Here is a 15478-nt window from a genome sequence, read left to right on the forward strand (position 1 = left end):
TCTGAGGAACCCGTGTTGTATGCTACGTGTTCTCCAGAGGAACCTGTGTTGTATGCTACATGTTCTCCAGAGGAACGTGTTGTATGCTACGTGTTCTCTGAGGAACCCGTGTTGTATGCTACATGTTCTCTGAGGAACCCGTGTTGTATGCTACGTGTTCTCTGAGGAACCCGTGTTGTATGCTACGTGTTCTCCAGAGGAACCTGTGTTGTATGCTACGTGTTCTCTGAGGAACACGTGTTGTATGCTACGTGTTCTCCAGAGGAACCCGTGTTGTATGCTACATGTTCTCCAGAGGAACCCGTGTTGTATGCTACGTGTTCTCTGAGGAACCCGTGTTGTATGCTACGTGTTCTCTGAGGAACCCGTGTTGTATGCTACGTGTTCTCTGAGGAACCCGTGTTGTATGCTACATGTTCTCCAGAGGAACCCGTGTTGTATGCTACGTGTTCTCTGAGGAACCCGTGTTGTATGCTACATGTTCTCCAGAGGAACCCGTGTTGTATGCTACGTGTTCTCCAGAGGAACCCGTGTTGTATGCTACGTGTTCTCCAGAGGAACCCGTGTTGTATGCTACGTGTTCTCTGAGGAACCCGTGTTGTATGCTACGTGTTCTCTGAGGAACCCGTGTTGTATGCTACATGTTCTCTGAGGAACCCGTGTTGTATGCTACGTGTTCTCCAGAGGAACCTGTGTTGTATGCTACGTGTTCTCTGAGGAACCCGTGTTGTATGCTACGTGTTCTCCAGAGGAACCCGTGTTGTATGCTACGTGTTCTCCAGAGGAACCCGTGTTGTATGCTACGTGTTCTCTGAGGAACCCGTGTTGTATGCTACGTGTTCTCCAGAGGAACCCGTGTTGTATGCTACGTGTTCTCAGAGGAACCCGTGTTGTATGCTACGTGTTCTCTGAGGAACCCGTGTTGTATGCTACGTGTTTTCCAGAGGAACCCGTGTTGTATGCTACGTGTTCTCCAGAGGAACCCGTGTTGTATGCTACGTGTTCTCCAGAGGAACCCGTGTTGTATGCTACGTGTTCTCCAGAGGAACCCGTGTTGTATGCTACGTGTTCTCTGAGGAACCCGTGTTGTATGCTACGTGTTCTCCAGAGGAACCCGTGTTGTATGCTACATGTTCTCCAGAGGAACCCGTGTTGTATGCTACGTGTTCTCCAGAGGAACCCGTGTTGTATGCTACGTGTTCTCTGAGGAACCCGTGTTGTATGCTACGTGTTCTCAGAGGAACCCGTGTTGTATGCTACGTGTTCTCAGAGGAACCCGTGTTGTATGCTACGTGTTCTGAGGAACCCGTGTTGTATGCTAAGTGTTCTCTGAGGAACTCGTGTTGTATGCTACGTGTTCTCCAGAGGAACGCGTGTTGTATGCTACATGTTCTCTGAGGAACCCGTGTTGTATGCTACGTGTTCTCCAGAGGAACCCGTGTTGTATGCTACGTGTTCTCCAGAGGAACCCGTGTTGTATGCTACGTGTTCTCTGAGGAACCCGTGTTGTATGCTACGTGTTCTGAGGAACCCGTGTTGTATGCTACGTGTTCTCCAGAGGAACCCGTGTTGTATGCTACGTGTTCTCCAGAGGAACCCGTGTTGTATGCTACGTGTTCTCCAGAGGAACCCGTGTTGTATGCTACGTGTTCTCTGAGGAACCCGTGTTGTATGCTACGTGTTCTCTGAGGAACCCGTGTTGTATGCTACGTGTTCTCTGAGGAACCCGTGTTGTATTCTACGTGTTCTCCAGAGGAACCCGTGTTGTATGCTACGTGTTCTCAGAGGAACCCGTGTTGTATGCTACGTGTTCTCTGAGGAACCCGTGTTGTATGCTACGTGTTTTCCAGAGGAACCCGTGTTGTATGCTACGTGTTCTCCAGAGGAACCCGTGTTGTATGCTACGTGTTCTCTGAGGAACCCGTGTTGTATGCTACGTGTTCTCCAGAGGAACCCGTGTTGTATGCTACGTGTTCTCTGAGGAACCCGTGTTGTATGCTACGTGTTCTCCAGAGGAACCCGTGTTGGATGCTACGTGTTCTCCAGAGGAACCCGTGTTGTATTCTACGTGTTCTCCAGAGGAACCCGTGTTGTATGCTACGTGTTCTCAGAGGAACCCGTGTTGTATGCTACGTGTTCTCTGAGGAACCCGTGTTGTATGCTACGTGTTTTCCAGAGGAACCCGTGTTGTATGCTACGTGTTCTCTGAGGAACCCGTGTTGTATGCTACGTGTTCTCCAGAGGAACCCGTGTTGTATGCTACGTGTTCTCCAGAGGAACCCGTGTTGTATGCTACGTGTTCTCTGAGGAACCGTGTTGTATGCGTGTTCTCTGAGGAACCCGTGTTGTATGCTACGTGTTCTCTGAGGAACCCGTGTTGTATTCTACGTGTTCTCCAGAGGAACCCGTGTTGTATGCTACGTGTTCTCAGAGGAACCGTGTTGTATGCTACGTGTTCTCTGAGGAACCCGTGTTGTATTCTACGTGTTCTCCAGAGGAACCCGTGTTGTATGCTACGTGTTCTCAGAGGAACCCGTGTTGTATGCTACGTGTTCTCCAGAGGAACCCGTGTTGTATGCTACGTGTTCTCCAGAGGAACCCGTGTTGTATGCTACGTGTTCTCCAGAGGAACCCGTGTTGTATGCTACGTGTTCTCCAGAGGAACCCGTGTTGTATGCTACGTGTTCTCCAGAGGAACCCGTGTTGTATGCTACGTGTTCTCCAGAGGAACCCGTGTTCTCCAGAGGAACCCGTGTTGTATGCTACATGTTCTCCAGAGGAACCCGTGTTGTATGCTACGTGTTCTCCAGAGGAACCCGTGTTGTATGCTACGTGTTCTCCAGAGGAACCCGTGTTGTATGCTACGTGTTCTCCAGAGGAACCCGTGTTGTATGCTACATGTTCTCCAGAGGAACCCGTGTTGTATGCTACGTGTTCTCCAGAGGAACCCGTGTTGTATGCTACGTGTTCTCTGAGGAACCCGTGTTGTATGCTACGTGTTCTCTGAGGAACCCGTGTTGTATGCTACGTGTTCTCCAGAGGAACCCGTGTTGTATGCTACGTGTTCTCCAGAGGAACCCGTGTTGTATGCTACGTGTTCTCCAGAGGAACCCGTGTTGTATGCTACGTGTTCTCCAGAGGAACCTGTGTTGTATGCTACATGTTCTCTGAGGAACCCGTGTTGTATGCTACGTGTTCTCCAGAGGAACCCGTGTTGTATGCTACGTGTTCTCTGAGGAACCCGTGTTGTATGCTACGTGTTCTCTGAGGAACCCGTGTTGTATGCTACGTGTTCTCTGAGGAACCCATGTTGTATGCTACATGTTCTCTGAGGAACCCGTGTTGTATGCTATGTGTTCTCAAGAGGAACCCGTGTTGTATGCTACGTGTTCTCTGAGGAACCCGTGTTGTATGCTACGTGTTCTCTGAGGAACCCGTGTTGTATGCTACGTGTTCTCTGAGGAACCCGTGTTGTATGCTACGTGTTCTCCAGAGGAACCCGTGTTGTATGCTACATGTTCTCCAGAGGAACCCGTGTTGTATGCTACGTGTTCTCCAGAGGAACCTGTGTTGTATGCTACATGTTCTCTGAGGAACCCGTGTTGTATGCTACGTGTTCTCTGAGGAACCCGTGTTGTATGCTACGTGTTCTCTGAGGAACCCGTGTTGTATGCTACGTGTTCTCTGAGGAACCCATGTTGTATGCTACATGTTCTCTGAGGAACCCGTGTTGTATGCTATGTGTTCTCAAGAGGAACCCGTGTTGTATGCTACGTGTTCTCTGAGGAACCCGTGTTGTATGCTACGTGTTCTCTGAGGAACCCGTGTTGTATGCTACGTGTTCTCTGAGGAACCCGTGTTGTATGCTACGTGTTCTCCAGAGGAACCCGTGTTGTATGCTACATGTTCTCCAGAGGAACCCGTGTTGTATGCTACGTGTTCTCCAGAGGAACCCGTGTTGTATGCTACGTGTTCTCTGAGGAACCCGTGTTGTATGCTACGTGTTCTCTGAGGAACATTAGGAGCTGTTGGAGCTCACCGTGCTCTCGGGCTGCGCCGGGGGGAACGGCGTGTACGCCTTCTTGGCGCTCTTCTTCTGGGGTTCCCTGCGCTTGGCCAGGTTCTTGTGGCGGAACGTGGGCAGGAAGCGCTCCCAGCTCTGCAGCCGCAGCTCGGGGTCTCTGGACAGCTCCTGCTTGATCATCAGGGTCTGAGGGGGGAAGACAAGATGGTGAGTCCTTCACACCTGTGCCCGGTTCAGCCTCCAGCAGGACGGCGGGCCCTCAGCTCCGGCTGCAGCCAGAGGGTCAGAGGTCAGTCAGGAGGTCAGGAACAAGGATGGAACAGATCTTCATGGGGCACCACAGCTGCAGGCCTTGAAGCAGCCTCAACGCACCTTGATGTTGTAGATGGGGTGGATGTTCCTCATCGTGTCCATCACCACTTTGCGTACCTGAGACGGAAAGACGTGACACAATGCTTCAAACACGGGTATGGAAGACATATCAACAATATGCGGAAAAATACATTCACACCGTTCACTGTCATGACTTCACATGAATAGTTTGGGTTTCGGGACATTTATATCGGACCTGCTGGGTCTGAAGCCCCGCCCACTCCTCCTCTACCTCCACCTGATGGATCATGGAGGTCTGGATCGTGGTCCATGCCGACTACCAACTATTATACACTCTGTCAGACTCAATGAATGTGTTGTTACTCTGTAAGGATTCCTTCTGGTCACATGACATCTATTGTTCATCTGGTCACATGACATCTATTGTTCATCTGGTCACACGACATCTATTGTTCATCTGGTCTCATGACATCTATTGTTCACCTGGTCACATGACATCTATTGTTCATCTGGTCACATGACATCTATTGTTCACCTGGTCACATGACATCTATTGTTCATCTGGTCACATGACATCTATTGTTCATCTGGTCACATGACATCTATTGTTCATCTGGTCACATGACATCTATTGTTCATCTGGTCACACGACATCTATTGTTCATCTGGTCTCACAACATCTATTGTTCACCTGGTCACATGACATCTATTGTTCACCTGGTCACATGACATCTATTGTTCATCTGGTCACATGACATCTATTGTTCATCTGGTCTCATGACATCTATTGTTCATCTGGTCACATGACATCTATTGTTCATCTGGTCACATGACATCTATTGTTCATCTGGTCACATGACATCTATTGTTAATCTAGTCACATGACATCTAGTGTTCATCTATTGTTCATCAAGTCACATGACATCTATTGTTCATCTGGTCACATGACATCTATTGATCATCTGGTCACATGACATCTATTGTTCATCTGGTCACATGACATCTATTGATCATCTGGTCACATGACATCTATTGTTAATCTAGTCACATGACATCTATTGTTCATCTGGTCACATGACACCTATTGTTTATCTAGTCACATGACATCTATTGTTCATCTGGTCACATGACATCTATTGTTAATCTAGTCACATGCCATCTAGTGTTCAGCTATTGTTCATCAAGTCACATGACATCTATTGATCATCTGGTCACATGACATCTATTGTTAATCTAGTCACATGCCATCTAGTGTTCAGCTATTGTTCATCAAGTCACATGACATCTATTGTTAATCTAGTCACATGACATCTAGTGTTCAGCTATTGTTCATCAAGTCACATGACATCTATTGATCATCTGGTCACATGACATCTATTGTTAATCTAGTCACATGCCATCTAGTGTTCAGCTATTGTTCATCAAGACACATGACATCTATTGTTAATCTAGTCACATGACATCTAGTGTTCAGCTATTGTTCATCAAGTCACATGACATCTATTGATCATCTGGTCACATGACATCTATTGTTCATCTGGTCACATGACATCTATTGTTCATCTGGTCACATGACATCTATTGTTCATCTGGTCACATGACATCTATTGATCATCTGGTCACATGACATCTATTGTTCATCTGGTCACATGACATCTATTGTTCATCTAGTCACATGACATCTATTGTTCATCTAGTCACATGACATCTATTGTTCATCTGGTCACATGACATCTATTGTTCATCTGGTCACATGACATCTATTGTTCATCTGGTCACATGACATCTATTGTTCATCTAGTCACATGACATCTATTGTTCATCTGGTCACATGACATCTATTGTTCATCTGGTCACATGACATCTATTGTTCATCTGGTCACATGACATCTATTGTTCATCTGGTCACATGACATCTATTGTTCATCTGGTCACATGACATCTATTGTTCATCTGGTCACATGACATCTATTGTTCATCTAGTCACATGACATCTATTGTTCATCTGGTCACATGACATCTATTGTTCATCTGGTCTCATGACATCTATTGTTCATCTGGTCACATGACATCTATTGTTCACCTGGTCACATGACATCTATTGTTCATCTGGTCTCATGACATCTATTGTTCATCTGGTCACATGACATCTATTGTTCATCTGGTCACATGACATCTATTGTTCATCTGGTCACATGACATCTATTGTTCATCTGGTCTCATGACATCTATTGTTCATCTAGTCACATGACATCTATTGTTCATCTGGTCACATGACATCTATTGTTCATCTGGTCTCATGACATCTATTGTTCATCTGGTCACATGACATCTATTGTTCATCTGGTCACATGACATCTATTGTTCATCTGGTCTCATGACATCTATTGTTCATCTGGTCACATGCCATCTATTGTTCATCTAGTCACATGACATCTATTGTTCATCTGGTCACATGACATCTATTGTTCACCTGGTCACATGACATCTATTGTTCATCTGGTCTCATGACATCTATTGTTCATCTGGTCACATGACATATATTGTTCATCTAGTCACATGACATCTATTGTTCATCTAGTCACATGACATTTATTGTTCATCTGGTCACATGACATCTATTGTTCATCTGGTCACATGACATCTATTGTTCATCTGGTCAAATGACATCTATTGTTCATCTGGTCACATGACATCTATTGTTCATCTGGTCACATGACATCTATTGTTCATCTAGTCTCATGACATCTATTGTTCATCTGGTCACATGACATTTATTGTTCATCTAGTCTCATGACCTCTATTGTTCATCTGGTCACATTATATCTATTGTTCATCTGATCAAATGACATCTATTGTTCATCTGGTCACATGACATCTATTGTTCATCTGGTCACATGACATCTATTGTTCATCTGGTCACATGACATCTATTGATCATCTGGTCACATGACATCTAGTGTTCATCTGGTCACATGACATCTATTGTTCATCTGGTCACATGACATCTATTGTTCATCTAGTCACATGACATCTATTGTTCATCTGGTCACATGACATCTATTGTTCATCTGGTCACATGACATCTATTGATCATCTGGTCACATGACATCTATTGTTCACCTGGTCACATGACATCTATTGTTCATCTGGTCACATGACATCTATTGTTCATCTGGTCACATGACATCTATTGTTCATCTGGTCACATGACATCTATTGTTCATCTGGTCACATGACATCTATTGTTCATCTGGTCACATGACATCTATTGTTCATCTGGTCACATGACATCTATTGTTCATCTGGTCACATGACATCTATTGTTCATCTGGTCACATGACATATATTGTTCACCTGGTCACATGACATCTATTGTTCATCTGGTCACATGACATCTATTGTTCATCTAGTCACATGACATCTATTGTTCACCTGGTCACATGACATCTATTGTTCATCTGGTCACATGACATATATTGTTCATCTAGTCACAGGACATCTATTGTTCACCTGGTCACATGACATCTATTGTTCATCTAGTCACATGACATCTATTGTTCATCTAGTCACAGGACATCTATTGTTCATCTAGTCACAGGACATCTATTGTTCACCTGGTCACATGACATCTATTGTTCATCTAGTCACATGACATCTATTGTTCATCTGGTCACATGACATCTATTGTTCATCTGGTCACATGACATCTATTGTTCATCTAGTCACAGGACATCTATTGTTCACCTGGTCACATGACATCTATTGTTCATCTGGTCACATGACATCTATTGTTCACCTGGTCACATGACATCTATTGTTCATCTGGTCACATGACATCTATTGTTCACCTGGTCACATGACATCTATTGTTCATCTGGTCACATGACATCTATTGTTCACCTGGTCACATGACATCTATTGTTCATCTGGTCACATGACATCTATTGTTCATCTGGTCACATGACATCTATTGTTCATCTGGTCACATGACATCTATTGTTCATCTGGTCACACGACATCTATTGTTCATCTGGTCTCACAACATCTATTGTTCACCTGGTCACATGACATCTATTGTTCACCTGGTCACATGACATCTATTGTTCATCTGGTCACATGACATCTATTGTTCATCTGGTCTCATGACATCTATTGTTCATCTGGTCACATGACATCTATTGTTCATCTGGTCACATGACATCTATTGTTCATCTGGTCACATGACATCTATTGTTAATCTAGTCACATGACATCTAGTGTTCATCTATTGTTCATCAAGTCACATGACATCTATTGTTCATCTGGTCACATGACATCTATTGATCATCTGGTCACATGACATCTATTGTTCATCTGGTCACATGACATCTATTGATCATCTGGTCACATGACATCTATTGTTAATCTAGTCACATGACATCTATTGTTCATCTGGTCACATGACACCTATTGTTTATCTAGTCACATGACATCTATTGTTCATCTGGTCACATGACATCTATTGTTAATCTAGTCACATGCCATCTAGTGTTCAGCTATTGTTCATCAAGTCACATGACATCTATTGTTAATCTAGTCACATGACATCTAGTGTTCAGCTATTGTTCATCAAGTCACATGACATCTATTGATCATCTGGTCACATGACATCTATTGTTAATCTAGTCACATGACATCTAGTGTTCAGCTATTGTTCATCTAGTCACATGACATCTATTGTTCATCTGGTCACATGACATCTATTGTTCATCTGGTCACACGACATCTATTGATCATCTGGTCACATGACATCTATTGTTCATCTGGTCACATGACATCTATTGTTCATCTAGTCACATGACATCTATTGTTCATCTAGTCACATGACATCTATTGTTCATCTGGTCACATGACATCTATTGTTCATCTGGTCACATGACATCTATTGTTCATCTGGTCACATGACATCTATTGTTCATCTGGTCACATGACATCTATTGTTCATCTGGTCACATGACATCTATTGTTCATCTGGTCACATGACATCTATTGTTCATCTGGTCACATGACATCTATTGTTCATCTGGTCACATGACATCTATTGTTCATCTGGTCTCATGACATCTATTGTTCATCTGGTCACATGACATCTATTGTTCACCTGGTCACATGACATCTATTGTTCATCTGGTCTCATGACATCTATTGTTCATCTGGTCACATGCCATCTATTGTTCATCTAGTCACATGACATCTATTGTTCATCTGGTCACATGACATCTATTGTTCACCTGGTCACATGACATCTATTGTTCATCTGGTCTCATGACATCTATTGTTCATCTGGTCACATGACATATATTGTTCATCTAGTCACATGACATCTATTGTTCATCTAGTCACATGACATCTATTGTTCATCTGGTCACATGACATCTATTGTTCATCTGGTCACATGACATCTATTGTTCATCTGGTCACATGACATCTATTGTTCATCTGGTCACATGACATCTATTGTTCATCTGGTCACATGACATCTATTGTTCATCTAGTCTCATGACTTCTATTGTTCACCTGGTCACATGGCATTTATTGTTCATCTAGTCTCATGACCTCTATTGTTCATCTGGTCACATGACATCTATTGTTCATCTGATCAAATGACATCTATTGTTCATCTAGTCACATGACATCTATTGTTCATCTGGTCACATGACATCTATTGTTCATCTGGTCACATGACATCTATTGATCATCTGGTCACATGACATCTAGTGTTCATCTAGTCACATGATATCTATTGTTCATCTGGTCACATGATATCTATTGGTCACCTAGTCACATGACATCTATTGTTCACCTGGTCACATGACATCTATTGTTCACCTGGTCACATGCCATCTATTGTTCACCTGGTCACATGACATCTATTGTTCACCTGGTCACATGACATCTATTGTTCATCTGGTCACATGACATCTATTGTTCATCTGGTCACATGACATCTATTGTTCATCTGGTCACATGACATCTATTGTTCATCTGGTCACATGACATCTATTGTTCATCTGGTCACATGACATCTATTGTTCATCTGGTCACATGACATCTATTGTTCATCTGGTCACATGACATCTATTGTTCATCTGGTCACATGACATCTATTGTTCATCTGGTCACATGACATCTATTGTTCATCTAGTCACATGACATCTATTGTTCACCTGGTCACATGACATCTATTGTTCATCTGGTCACATGACATATATTGTTCATCTAGTCACAGGACATCTATTGTTCACCTGGTCACATGACATCTATTGTTCATCTAGTCACATGACATCTATTGTTCATCTAGTCACAGGACATCTATTGTTCATCTAGTCACAGGACATCTATTGTTCACCTGGTCACATGACATCTATTGTTCATCTAGTCACATGACATCTATTGTTCATCTGGTCACATGACATCTATTGTTCATCTGGTCACATGACATCTATTGTTCATCTAGTCACAGGACATCTATTGTTCACCTGGTCACATGACATCTATTGTTCATCTGGTCACATGACATCTATTGTTCACCTGGTCACATGACATCTATTGTTCATCTGGTCACATGACATCTATTGTTCATCTGGTCACATTACATCTATTGTTCATCTGGTCACATGACATCTATTGTTCACCTGGTCACATGACATCTATTGTTCACCTGGTCACATGACATCTATTGTTCATCTGGTCACATGACATCTATTGTTCACCTGGTCACATGACATCTATTGTTCATCTGGTCACATGACATCTATTGTTCATCTGGTCACATGACATCTATTGTTCATCTGGTCACATGACATCTATTGTTCATCTGGTCACATGACATCTATTGTTCATCTGGTCACATGACATCTATTGTTCATCTGGTCACATGACATATATTGTTCATCTGGTCACATGACATCTATTGTTCATCTAGTCACAGGACATCTATTGTTCACCTGGTCACATGACATCTATTGTTCATCTAGTCACATGACATCTATTGTTCACCTGGTCACATGACATCTATTGTTCATCTGGTCACATGACATCTATTGTTCATCTGGTCACATGACATCTATTGTTCATCTGGTCACATGACATCTATTGTTCATCTAGTCACAGGACATCTATTGTTCACCTGGTCACATGACATCTATTGTTCATCTGGTCACATGACATCTATTGTTCATCTGGTCACATGACATCTATTGTTCATCTGGTCACATGACATCTATTGTTCATCTGGTCACATGACATCTATTGATCATCTGGTCACATGACATCTATTGTTCATCTGGTCACATGACATCTATTGATCATCTGGTCACATGACATCTATTGTTCATCTGGTCACATGACATCTATTGTTCATCTGGTCACATGACATCTATTGTTCACCTGGTCACATGACATCTATTGTTCATCTGGTTTATATTTCTTGGGAGTTGTTCCTGATCCGATGTGATGTCAAAGATGTCTAATAATAATGCGTCATTTGTGATAATGGTCTATACAAAATAACCTATGCTATGCTAGCTACTGAAGCTCAATGTGCGAGCAGCTGATTGAACTGGAAGGAGGAACAGCGTGACGCTATGATGTGTAGCCTCCATCTTTATGACCACGGTTACCGTCCCTCTGTGACAGTGTGGTGGGCTTAGCAAAGGTCATCCAGCTGGTTCCTATGTGCGAGTTGGGTTTACAGCGGTGACCTTGTGGTCAGCTCCTCCGCCTCTCGTATGAAGCTTCTGTGTGGAGTTCTTACCTCCTTCAGGCCGTTGAAAGGCCCCAGGGCCGACACCGTGTTGCCCTGCACCATCACGTAGCAGTTGGTCAATAACTCCAACGCCTGGAGGGAGGGGGCAGGAAAGCAAAGGGAGGCATTTAACAACCAGTGTGGCCGAGTAGAAGCAATGCTGCCACCTAGTGGCATTCACCCCAAATACACAGTCATATCCCACAGGAACTCTTTCTGCATCCTTTGGACTGGACTCCCTCCCGTTACTTTAAGAGTCAGCAAACGTCTCAGCGGTCCTCAGGTTAGACATTTCCTTTGAGATGTATTTCAGCAGGAACTTTTATGAATGTTATCCAACATCACAGCCAAACATTCCACACGGTAGACACATTAGAGGACATGCCAAGTGCCTGAAATGTGTTCTTTACTATTCATGTCGACTCCATATCACCGAGTTAAAAGCTCCACTGAGTCGGTTATAGACTCCAGACGCTATGAAGAAACATCCCAAAGGGGTGTGGCCTGCAGCGGGCCGACAGACCGTTGAACGATCACCAGCCATGAGAAGAAAGCGTCATCTCTGAGAGGCACGTTTATGAACGCTGGACATGGGACTCACTTTGAGGGTGGAGCCCTTGGGGCCAATCAGACGCTGTCTCCGCTTCACGAACCGCTCTCGGTTCCTCACCAGGGTCCCGATTTTGATGATGTCACACGCCATGTCATCCTGTAATATCCGCACCGCCTGGAGAAACGGTACGAACAGGGACGATGAACAACACATGTGCACGACTCGTGTTCCCTCAAAGCCCAAAGAGCAGAACCTGCTCGGTACCTGGTCGAACGGGACGCTCCTGGCCAGCAGCTTGATGAGATCTCTGGCCCTCACGATGGCGTACGGGTCGAACGTCTTCTTCGTGGTGCAAACGGTGATGCTGCCCTCGATCAGGTCCAGGGTGGCTTTGATGTGCTGCCAAGAACACAAACCTGGGTGAACACATGACATCATCATCATCAAGCGGCGTCTGGACCGGAGCGAGACGCTCCCGCTTCATGCTCATGTGCCGTCACATATGGAGTACTTTTATTCAGAGTTAGTGGTTTCAAAACGTATCCTACTTAAACAGCTTCCTTCATCTCACAATATTATCATTTCAAAAAGTATTCATTGATTAGAACACAATCTTGATAAGTGAAAAATAAGCAATACAGTCAAATGACTATAAACTGCCGCTCGGAGTTTTCTGGTTGTTTGTTTTATGCCAAAATAGGTTCTGAGATCCAAACTGGTCCTCGAAGCCGCCGGCCGTCTCCTCCTGCAGAAGCGACCAATGAAACGTCAGCGTTCGTGCCTCTGGTCCACTCACCACGCCTCCCAAGGCCGTCTCCACCAGCGGCCAGCACTCCTTCAGGTACACCTCCCTGTACCTGGGGAACAGCGTGGCGAAGCTGCTCTCCTCCGTCAGGCCCCGGGGGTTGTCTTCTCTGGAGAACGCCGCCTCCCTCCAGCCGTCAGGCACCGTCAGCAGCTCAGACTCCTCCCCTGCAGAGACACGGCCACACTGGGGTGTGTGGTAGTGTAGTGTGTTGTTGTGTACAGTGTGTTGTGTACAGCGTGTTGTGTACAGCGTGTTGTGTACAGCGTGTTGTTGTGTACAGTGTGTTGTGTAGTGTGTTGTGTACAGCGTGTTGTGTACAGTGTTGTTGTGTACAGCGTGTTGTTGTGTACAGTGTGTTGTGTACAGCGTGTTGTTGTGTACAGTGTGTTGTGTACAGCGTGTTGTTGTGTACAGTGTGTTGTGTAGTGTGTTGTGTACAGCGTGTTGTGTACAGTGTTGTTGTGTACAGCGTGTTGTTGTGTACAGTGTGTTGTGTACAGCGTGTTGTTGTGTACAGTGTGTTGTGTACAGCGTGTTGTTGTGTACAGTGTGTTGTGTAGTGTGTTGTGTACAGCGTGTTGTGTACAGTGTGTTGTTGTGTACAGTGTTGTTGTGTACATTGTGTTGTGTACAGCGTGTTGTCTACAGTGTGTTGTGTACAGCGTGTTGTGTACAGTGTGTTGTTGTGTAGTGTGTACAGCGTGTTGTTGTGTACAGCGTGTTGTTGTGTACAGTGTGTACAGTGTGTTGTTGTGTACAGCGTGTTGTTGTGTAGTGTGTACAGCGTGTTGTTGTGTACAGTGTGTTGTTGTTTACAGCGTGTTGTGTGTTGTGTACAGTGTGTTGTGTAAAGTGTGTTGTTGTGTACAGTGTGTTGTTGTGTACAGCGTGTTGTTGTGTCCAGCATGTTGTTGTGTACAGTGTGTACAGCGTGTTGTTGTGTACAGTGTGTACAGCGTGTTGTTGTGTACAGTGTGTACAGCGTGTTGTTGTGTACAGTGTGTACAGCGTGTTGTTGTGTACAGCATGTTGTTGTGTACAGTGTGTACAGCGTGTTGTTTTGTTGACGCTCTGCTGTAGCTGTGATGAAACGTCCCTCTTGAGAGGAGCTCTTCTAACCCTAACCCTGTTGTTGTGTACATTGTGTGGTCGTGTACATTGTGTTGTTGTGTACAGTGTGTTGTGTACAGTGTTGTTTTGTTGTCGCTGTGATGAAACGTCCCTCTTGAGAGGAGCTCTTCTATCGTTTCAAACAGAATCGACCCGTCGGGTTATTCGGGTCACTGAGCAGCGAGCTGGCGGTTCCCTCCCTGCCCTAGTCGATGTGCCCTTGAGCAAGACGCGTACCCCGAGGTGCTCCCTGCAGCTGTGTGCGTCGCTTTGGATTAAGAGGCATTGATGGACTTTGGATGGCTTCTGCCTTTCGGGAAGGAGCCGCTGGTGAGCAGCTAGCCTGGAGCAGCTAACGTCACTTATACACGATGGAAACACTAAAAACAACAATGTCGATGATCGTGGTTGTTGTTCTGTGGCGTTTAGTTAGATATCGTTCCGTCAACAGACGGCTAGCTTGTTAGCTTTAAGCTAATTGCTGCGTGCCTCGTGCACACGTGAAGAGAAAAGCGACACAACTCTGCTCCTCCGTGACCGGCTCAACACGAGTGTTCACCTCGGCGGCATCAGTCACTCACCTGGGGGTTTAGTCTTTTTCGATTTGTTCCCGGTTTGCGCTTCCCGAAAGCAGTCTCCCGTCGTGGAGGACGCCATTGTTGTTGGAGGGTCCGTCTTCTTCTTCTTCGTTGGGGATTAACGGTAGTTTGCACGCCAAGTGTCGCATTACTGCCATCTGGTGGCGTTAGCGAAGTCCGACAGCGTTGCCAAGGATTTACTGTTTCTGAAGTTTCCTCCAGAGCCAGATCTGCATAAATGCATGTGTGGTAGACTATTTGCATATTGTCATACGTTTCTGTT

The 15478-nt window shown here is 44.7% G+C and overlaps 1 protein-coding gene across 1 annotated transcript in view; it reads right to left on the minus strand.

The window, feature by feature from the left end:
• Positions 1–15304, minus strand: part of krr1 (KRR1 small subunit processome component homolog) — a 39709-nt gene extending 24405 nt beyond the window's left edge. Inside the window, exons 1-7 of the mRNA XM_056410794.1 lie at positions 15199–15304; positions 13496–13671; positions 12964–13098; positions 12748–12873; positions 12156–12239; positions 4397–4453; positions 4040–4210 (exon numbers count right to left, since the gene is read on the minus strand). Of these exons, the coding sequence (XP_056266769.1) occupies positions 4040–4210; positions 4397–4453; positions 12156–12239; positions 12748–12873; positions 12964–13098; positions 13496–13671; positions 15199–15274 (825 nt within the window). The 5' untranslated portion in view covers positions 15275–15304. The remainder of the gene's footprint in view (positions 1–4039; positions 4211–4396; positions 4454–12155; positions 12240–12747; positions 12874–12963; positions 13099–13495; positions 13672–15198) is intronic.
• Between the last annotated feature and the right edge of the window lie 174 nt (positions 15305–15478).

This window comes from Pseudoliparis swirei, unplaced genomic scaffold (genome assembly GCF_029220125.1).
Source record: "Pseudoliparis swirei isolate HS2019 ecotype Mariana Trench unplaced genomic scaffold, NWPU_hadal_v1 hadal_27, whole genome shotgun sequence".
Taxonomy (NCBI): Eukaryota; Metazoa; Chordata; class Actinopteri; order Perciformes; family Liparidae; genus Pseudoliparis; species Pseudoliparis swirei.